General features: G+C 41.0%; 1 protein-coding gene across 6 annotated transcripts in view; it reads right to left on the bottom strand.

Moving 5' to 3' along the window:
* Positions 1-1,849: 1,849 nt before the first annotated feature.
* The window catches only part of ZNF527 (zinc finger protein 527), a 25,278-nt gene continuing 17,560 nt past the window's right edge, over positions 1,850-9,567 (bottom strand). For all 6 annotated transcript variants that reach the window (XM_032248979.1, XM_032248978.1, XM_032248981.1 and 3 more), the window contains one exon: positions 1,850-3,776. In XM_032248979.1, the coding sequence (XP_032104870.1) occupies positions 2,209-3,776 (1,568 nt within the window). In that variant the 3' untranslated portion in view covers positions 1,850-2,208. The remainder of the gene's footprint in view (positions 3,777-9,567) is intronic.

Here is a 9,567-nt window from a genome sequence, read left to right as displayed (position 1 = left end):
GAAACTCCGACTGTACAAAAAAACACAAAACTTAGCCAGGTATAGTGGAGCATACCTGTAGTCCCAGCTACTCAGGAGGCTGAGGTGGGAGGGTCACTTGAGCCCGGGAAGTTGAGGCTGCAGTGAGCCATGATTGTGTCACCGCATTCAGCCTGGGTAACAGAGTGAGACTCTGTCTCAAAAAAAAAAAAAAAAAAATCAGTTAGTGAGCAACTCAGACTCTTTACTGGTCTGAGTCATTCTTCTTCAAGTTTGGTAAGTTTACTGTAACCTTGTGAAACTTTCTGAAATAAATTATTACTTACTGCTTGGAAATTACAAAAATAAATATCCCCCATACTTCCAGGAAATACAATTTAAAAATAAAGAAATGATGACATGAATTAAGCTTATAATATTAATGTTTTAGATTAGATGTAACGTAAGTTTGGAAATATTTTATAATCATATTGTTTCTGTTCAAGGTTTGAAGTACTGAGTCACTAAATCTGTATTTTCAGCTGTTTAAAGGGAATTTGAATATTTATGAAAAATAATTTTCAGATTTTTATTAAAGTACAAATTGAATATTAAACAAATTATATGCACATATAAATCCTTCATTCCTTCCTCATTCATTTGTTCTGGTATGTTTTTATAGAAGTTCTTCAGGCAATGCCCAATATTCTTACTGTTCAAGATGGCCCAGCTACCATATCACCAGTTTATTTCCCTACATCCATTCAGATAAAAAAGAAATGTATTTTCTCACAATTTCATCTTCCTCATTACTCCCAATAATGGAAATTATTTAGTCTCTAACAATTTTAGGCATTAACTGCTTTGCTTTTACCATCTGTTCAAAACAACTCATTCTATCTGCCAGCAATATCTTTGTCTGATATCTCCAGCTGCAAAGAAGTTGTCCATAAAGTTCTTAAACCAAATTTAGAGCCCACCCACAAGAGACCTCGTTTACAATTTTATTATATTTTGCCACAGAATATGTTTAGACCCATACTGAAAGAAGAAAATTAAGGTGCTCCTTCAAAATGAAGAGCCATTCATTACACAAATGAAGCCATTATTCTCTTAGCTTTACAGTCTCTCTTTACAGGCATATGGTGACTCACTGTGACAAATGATTTTAACTCCTTAAGGGAGAGCCTGTTAGAGAATTTTACTTGGTGAATTTTATAACAGTCATCCATATTGTGAAAAAAACTAAGAAACACTAAAATAATTTATCGACAAGTAAAATCTAACAATTATCTCAGCTTTGTGGAGGCTGTATATTCAACTTTCATCAACTTGTTATAAGTTTTCTCTTCAGAATAAACAACTATGCCATGTAAAAATTAAGGCTTTCTCATATGTATAGCAAACACAGAATGTGTGAATCAGTACTCTAATTTCATGAGGCAAAATCTAATCCAAATTAAGCAAAAAAAAAAAAAAAGAAATTTATTGGATCACAAAAAAAAGAAAAAGGATGGCGCAGCTGTCAAGAATGGCTGGATCCAGGAGATCAAACAGTATCATCAGATTTCCGCCTCTCTGCTCCATTTTCCTGTTAGATTTCTCTTTGGGAAAGCTTTCCTCATGAGTGGCAAAAAGGCTACTGGTGAGTTTTTAATCTTATTAAATCCTTGAAACTTGCCATTGCAGAAAAAATTCTCTCTTACTACCCATAGCAATAGCCCCAAAGGACTTCGCTGATCCACAAAGAGCCATCTGCCAATCCCGTATCACTAGGTTGCGGGATATGATTGGCCAGCCTGTGACCAATCACGCCTGTAATGCCACACTTTGGAAGGCGGAGGTGGGTGGATCACCTGAAGTCAGGAGTTTGAGACCAGCCTAACCAATATGGTGAAACTCCATCTCTACTAAAAATACAAAAATTAGCCAGGTATGGTGGTGGGCACCTGTAATCCCAGCTACTCAGGAGGCTGAGGCAGGAGGATTGCTTGAACCCAGGAGGTGGAGGCTGCAGTGAGCCAAGATGGCACCACTGCACTCCAGCCTGGGCAACAGAGCAAGACTCTGTCTCAAAACACAAAACAAAACAAAACAAAAGTAATGGACATCTACTAATGAATTACTTCAAATAATACTCATAAACTGAAATATGAACTACATGCAAAGAATTACTAACCAAAAAGAACTCACTAATTTTCAATAAGGACTGATGGCAACCCAATGTTTTCTTTCCTCTATTTGTTATAATCAGAGTGTTTCTCTATTATGAATTCTCTGATGTCGTCTAAGGGCTGAGACACAGCTAAAATTATTCCCACATTCATTACATTTATAAGGTTTTTCTCCAGCATGAATTCTCTGGTGTAGCCTTAGGGACAAGATCTGATGAAAAGCCTTCCCACATTCATTACATTCATAGGGTTTCTCTCCAGTATGAATTCTCTGATGGTGATTAAGATAAGAGCCGCAACTGAAAGCCTTCCCACATTTGTTACATTCATAGGGCTTCTCTCCTGCATGACTTCTCTTGTGGTGAATTAGAACTAAAGCATCACTGAAGGCTTTCCCACATTTACTGCATTCAAACGGTCTCTCTCCAGTATGAATTCTATGATGCCGATTCAGTTGTGAGTCAGTCCTAAAAAACTTCCCACATTTGATGCACTCATAGGGCTTTTCTCCGGTATGAATTCTCTGATGTTGATTCAGGTGTGAGCGATAGCCAAAGGTCTTCCCACATTCACTACATTTGAAAGGTTTCTCTCCTGTGTGAATTCTTTGATGCAGAGTAAGGGCTATGCGTCTGCTGAAGGCTTTTCCACACTGATTACATTCATAGGGTTTCTCTCCAGTGTGGATCCTCTGATGTTGGTTAAGGTGTGCACTCTGTCGGAAGGCTTTGTTACATTCCTTACATTCATATGGTTTCTCACCTGTGTGGATTCTCTGATGTTCAATGAGGAAGGCATAACGGCTAAAGGCCTTCCCACATTCATTGCATGCAAACGGTTTCTCTCCAGTGTGGATCCTCTGATGTTGAGCAAGGTGTGCACTCTGTCTGAAGGCTTTGTTACATTCCTTACATTCATAAGGTTTCTCCCCAATATGAGTTCTTTGATGTTCACTGAGAAAGAAGTCATGGCTAAATGCTTTTTCACAGTCATTGCATGCATATGGTTTCTCCCCACTGTGAATTCTCTGAGGTTGAGTCAAGAACGAGTAACAGCTAAAGGCATCACCACATTCATCATATCCATGGGGTAACTTTCCAAAATGAGTGGTCTGATGTTGAGTAAGTAATGAGTGGAAACTTAAGAGATTTGAAAAATCATTACTTTCATAATGTTTCTCACTAAGAGGAATTCCTATATCTTTACTAAAGTATGTACTCTGGTTGAATTCTTCACATTCATTACCTATCAAAGATTCCTTCTCAGCACAGAGGCTTTTATATGCAATTATGACTGAATTTTGGGGGAAGATTTTATCATAAATATCAAATTTATGTACTTGCTGTATGGTAGGAACTTTCTGTTGTCTTAAAAATACTGATTTCAGGGGTGTGCTTCTCCCAGAATCACTATATTCATTGTCTCTTTCCCCAGTAGAGATTTCCTTAATCACTTGCATGAAAGGCTTCTCCTCATTTCCCTGATGTAGCTCAAATTCACCCTCGTATTTCCAGGCTTCTCTGAAACTGCAGTGGTCAAGGCCATGACTTGCTAGCCTTTCCATTACCACCTCCTGGGATATTTCATCTTCATCAGTGAACCATTTTGGAGACAATTCCTTGATTTCACACCAAGACTCCCAGTCTGAAAAACATCAAGAAAGCAAGTATCTCCTTTGTTCTTTTGCTGCGAGGAAGAAAACCGTTAGAGAAGAAATGGAAGAATTTAACCGGGGGGAAGGAGGGTAGAAAGTACGTGGTTCTAACATCTCCTAAATGTGGCCATGCAATATGAACAAAAGAGAATGGAAACACAAAGAATAACGAGAGCTGAGAACGAAGGTGTATGTGTTGCTGATGGGGAGGTGGAAGTTGGGGAAACTGGTAAAATGCAGGTCATCAAAAAGCAGGCAAAGCTAAATGCTAACAAGGTACGGAATTGAGGATGTCTGATTAGATCACAGCCAGTTTCCCTGCCTCTAGTCTTTAAAGCCTCCAGTCCCTCCTGCACTGGAATTCATAAGACTGAAAGCTCCATGAGGGCAGGCACTGACGTTCACTCCCTTTTCTTCTACTGTTGCATCCAATGCCTCGGACAATGTCAGCATATTGTTAAATGAATGACTGCTGCCAGATTAATTTCATAACAACTTTTCCCACTAATGCTATTCAACAACTAAGATTTCTATCAGGGTCCAGGAGAGACTTATATATATATATATTTTTCCCAGTGATTACAAGAAACCTCATGGTCAGCTTTTCTCATCATTGAGGGAAAATGATGATACTGAGAAGATATGTGCTTTCAGGAGAGGATATTGGTTGGGGTAAGGCAGAAAGAAAACTATTTTTTAGAAGATGATCTCAAAAAATGAGAAAGTCGGCCGGGCGCGGTGGCTGAAGCCTGTAATCCCAGCACTTTGGGAGGCAGAGGCGGGTGGATCACGAGGTCAAAAGATCGAGACCATCCTGGTCAACATGGTGAAACCCCGTCTCTACTAAAAATACAAAACATTAGCTGGGCGTGGTGGTGCGTGCCTGCAATCCCAGCTACTCAGGAGGCTGAGGCAGGAGAATTGCCTGAACCCAGGAGGCGGAGGTTGCGGTGAGCCGAGATCGCGCCATTGCACTCCAGCCTGGGTAACATGAGTGAAACTCCGTCTCAAAAAAAAAAAAAAAAAAAAAAAAAAAATGAGAAAGTCCTTTTCGTACCACAATAATCAGCCAATATATTCAAATATATGAACCTACTAGTAGGCCCCCAGTACCTAACAGATGGGGGGGAAGCCTGACACAGGGTCTTTCTACCCTTTGTAGATTCTGAGAGCTCAAGCCTGTGCATATGATTATTCCCTATGGCACGTAATGAAGGACGAGCTAATATGTGATAGATTATTAGAGGTATAAACTTCAGGAAAAAAGAGATCAAAACTCACGAGCTTAGTTAAGGAATAATTCTTGGAGAACATGAGCTCCATTTTCAAGGCTGTAATCAGGATTCCGAAACTTAGTGACTATTTCAGTAACAGAGACGTTTTCATGTTTAGATGGGGTTAAGGATTATTTTACAACTACCTATTTTGGCATTAGGAGTTAAATAGATACAGTATTTGCCATAACAGTTTCCCATCTGTTGAAAAGTAAAGCTGTCTCCAGTATAGGTCAGAAGAAAATTGAAAAGAAAATATTATTCAACTGCATCTTTCTTCTTTCCAATACACCCTTCACCCAAGGAAAGCCCTCAGCCCTATCAGTCTGTCCTATACACAGCCTTGGATTTTCTTACCAGGGCCCCGTCTACACCCAGGCCTGAGAGGATTTGTTTGCCTATCCTTGGTTAGGATTCATTCATTCATTCATTCATTCTTTCTTTCTTTCTCTAGAAATACAACTACTTCTGTTCCCTCACTCACTTGCCTGGATCTCATCTCTTATATACATCAACTGAAGCCGCTCTATTCATCTTACCAAAATAAGTCTTTACTCCAGGCAAACAGCAGATTTATACAATAACTATCTTAATGCTGAATAAAAGAAGCCTGATGGGAGAAGACTACAGATATTTTCCAATATGGGGGACTCTGAAGTGCCTGGAGCTCCAGCCACTGTCTTTACACATAGACTTACAGTTTGGATCCCCTTGATTAAAAGACTGCATACAGCTATGCTATCCAATATGATAGCCACTAAGTATATGTGGCAATTCAAATTTAAATAACATTTTAAAATTAGTCCCTCAGTCACACTAGCCACACTTTTAAGCACTCTAAGACAAATGTGGCTAGTGGCTACTGTATTAGAAAGCACACATGTAGATTATTTCCATCATCACAGAAGGTTCTACTAGAGGCCAAGCATGGGGTCTCTGCCTGTAATACCAGCACTTTGGAGGCCGATGTGGGTGGATCACTTGAGCCCAGGAGTTCAAGGCCAGCCTGGCCAACATGGTGAAACACCGTCTCTACTGAAAATACAAAAATTAGCCGGGTGCGATGGCTCACACCTATAATCCCCGCTACTCAGGTGGCTGAGGCATGAGAATCGCTTGAACTGGGAGGCAGAGGTTGCAGTGAGCTGAGGTCATGCCACAGCATTCCAGCCTGGGCAACAGAGTATGACTCCTTCTAAAAAAAAAAAAAAAAAAAAAAAAAGGAAAGAAAGAAAGAAAGTTCTACTAGACAGAACTGGACAGAGATCCGCATTAATATTACAAAAATCTTATGGCAAATGAGGAAACAACAGAAAAACAGGGAAAAGAGTCCGTTAAAGGGAGAGAACTGAGCTTTGAAAAGAGAAAATGGATAGTGGTAAGAACTCTCTCATACATCTCAGTAAGCTAAGGAATATGAAAATGAAGAAGGGCACCTGGATTTAGCTCAACTAGAGGGGCAGAAGCCAGACTGCAAGTGATAAGACAGTGGAAGAGAACCTGAGGTGCAGGCAGTGAGTTAAGATTACAACTGCTGTGTAAATAATTGAAGGGAGAGGGAAGCATGATTCGCAAGAATACGAGAAAAGTCCTACAAAACGTTACGAAATTCTTTTAAGTAAGATTTATATGAACCAATGTAATATATAATCGCACCAAAACAAAAAATATATATGCATACCTTTTTACCACAGGCTAATTTATATCAGGTCAGTTTCAACCAGAATTCCATAAAGATTTTATTTCCAAATTTAAAGAAAATTATTTTAAAGAAACTTGGACAAAAATAATCAATAATATAAAAGAAAATTATGAACAAAAAAGAACATTCCAAAACCAGTAATATGACCTCAGTCCTTGCATTTTTATACCTTTCTTCCATCGAAATCTCTGTGAGAGAACTCGACCAGGGTTGACTTGTAAAATTCTCTATCATTGTGGAAAATATCAAGAGAGAATATCAACAGAAACACTTGGAGCATTAAAAACTTGTAAGATACAGAGAACACAGTGAAGGAGAGCATGACCTCCTCACTGCAATCCTGACCACATCTGGTTGAAGGGAATGAATTTGACATTAACCTTAAAAACATGTGAGTGGGAGAAAATACCACAAAGTCAAAAGGCCAGGGACAATCTGAGAAAAAACAACTAAAACATGTAGCATAGAAACAGGAATAATGCATAGAATTTAGTTCTACTATAAATCAACAAGAAAAAGACAACCTAATTCTCCAAAAACGGAAGTATGCCAGTAATCCCAATAGTTTGGGAAGCCGAGATGGGAGGATCGCTTCAGCCCAGGAGTTCTAGACCAGCCTGGACAACACAGTAAGACCTTGTCTCTACAAGAAAAATAAACAAAAAAATTAAGCAGGTACAGTGGTGCATTACACTGAGGTGGGAAGATTGCTTGAGCTCAGGAGGCAGAGGCTGCAGTGAGCCAAGGTCATGCCACGGCACTCCAGCCTGCACAACAGAGTGAGAACCTGTCTCAAAAAAATATATGAGCACAGAAGACAAAAACTTCATAGACAATGCATTCCTGGAAAGATGATCAATAATATCACTAGTAAATTAAAGCCAAAAGAGCATTTCCCTTCCTCATATCAGCAGAAATTTCAGTTAGACAATATTAAGGACAATATCAAAAACTTAAGGCCAGGTGTGGTGACTCACATCTGCAATTCTAGCACTTTGGGAGGCTGAGGCAGGCAGATTCCCTGGGCTCGGGAGTTTGAGACCAGCCTGGGCAACACGGTGAAACCCCATCTCTACAAAAATGCAAAAAAAAAAATTAGCCAGGTGTGGCAGTGTGTGCCTGTAGTCCCAGCTACTCAAGGGGCTGAGGCAGGAGGATCACTTGAACCCAGGAGGCAGAGGTTGCAGTGAGCCAAGATCGCGCCACTGCACTCCAGCCTGGGCACAAGAGTGAGACTCGGTCTCTAAAGAAATAAAAACAAACAAACAAACAAAACCTAAGTTGAAGAATATCAAGAGAGGAAGGAAAAGGCATTCTCAGACACTATCATCGTTAGTACGAGCATAAACTGATACAGTCACTTCCCAGAACAAGTTGGGTATCTTGTAAATTAAAACATACACTTCCATGTTCCAGCAATTTGACTTTGAGGTACAAATTTCTTTTCTTTTCTTTTCTTTTTTTTGAGACAGGGTCTTGCTCTGTAACCCAGCCTAGAATGGAGTCCAGTGGCACTGTCACAGCTCAATGCAGCCTTGACCTCCCAGGATTAAGTAACCCTCCTACCTCAGTCTCCCAAGTAGCTCAAACAATAGGCACACAGCAACATGCGAGGCTAATTTTTTTTTTGTCCGAGATGGATTCTTGCTCTGTTTCCCAGGCTGGAGTGCTGTGGCGTGAACTCGGCTCACTGCAACCTCCACCTCCCAGGTTCAAGCAATTCTCCTGCCTCAGCCTCCTGAGTAGCTGGGATTACAAGCACACACCACCATGCCTGGCTAATTTTTATTAAAGATGGGGTTTCACCATGTTGGCCAGGCTGGTCTCAAACTCCTGACATCATGATCCACCTCGGCCTCCCAAAGTGCTGGGATTACAGGCATGAGCCACTGCACTCGGCCTGTTTTTTTACTTTCTGTAGAGACAGGGTCTTGCTATGTTGCTCAGGCTGATCTGAAACTCCTGGGCTCAAGCAATCCTCCCAACATGTTGAGATCACAGGTGTGAGCCATGCCTGGCCTGATACAGATTCTTCTTTTTTTTTATTGAGACAGAGTTTCGCTCTTGTTACCCAGGCTGGAGTGTAATGGCGCGATCTCGGCTCACCGCAACCTCCGCCTCCTGGGTTCAGGCAATTCTCCTGCCTCAGCCTCCTGAGTAGCTGGGATTACAGGCACACACCACCATTCCCAGCTAATTTTTTGTATTTTTAGTAGAGATGGGGTTTCACCATGTTGACCAGGATGGTCTCGATCTCTTGACCTCGTGATCCACCCGCCTCGGCCTCCCAAAGTGCTGGGATTACAGGCTTGAGCCACCGTGCCCGGCCGATACAGATTCTTGAGAAACTCTTACACATGGAGACATGTGCATGGAAATATACCTTGCTACTATTTAAGACAACAAAAAATGGAAACAACTCAATGATCATAAGGAGGGAACTATATTTTATATAGATTTTTACCATGGATAAATCTCAAAAACAGTGTTAATAAAAGCAAGTTGCAGGCCGGGCGCGGTGGCTCAAGCCTGTAATCCCAGCACTTTGGGAGGCCGAGGCGGGTGGATCACGAGGTCAAGAGATCGAGACCATCCTGGTCAACATGGTGAAACCCCGTCTCCACTAAAAATGCAAAAAATTAGCTGGGCATGGTGGTGTGTGCCTGTAATCCCAGCTACTCAGGAGGCTGAGGCAGGAGAATTGCCTGAACCCAGGAGGCGGAGGTTGCGGTGAGCCAAGGTCGCGCCATTGCACTCCAGCCTGGGTAACAAGAGCGAGACTCCGTCTCAAAAAAAAAAAAAAAA

Source organism: Sapajus apella, unplaced genomic scaffold, assembly GCF_009761245.1.
Source record: "Sapajus apella isolate SASKATOON/1434 unplaced genomic scaffold, GSC_monkey_1.0 scaffold68, whole genome shotgun sequence".
Lineage (NCBI taxonomy): Eukaryota > Metazoa > Chordata > Mammalia > Primates > Cebidae > Sapajus > Sapajus apella.
This window is presented reverse-complemented; position numbering and strand designations above follow the sequence as displayed.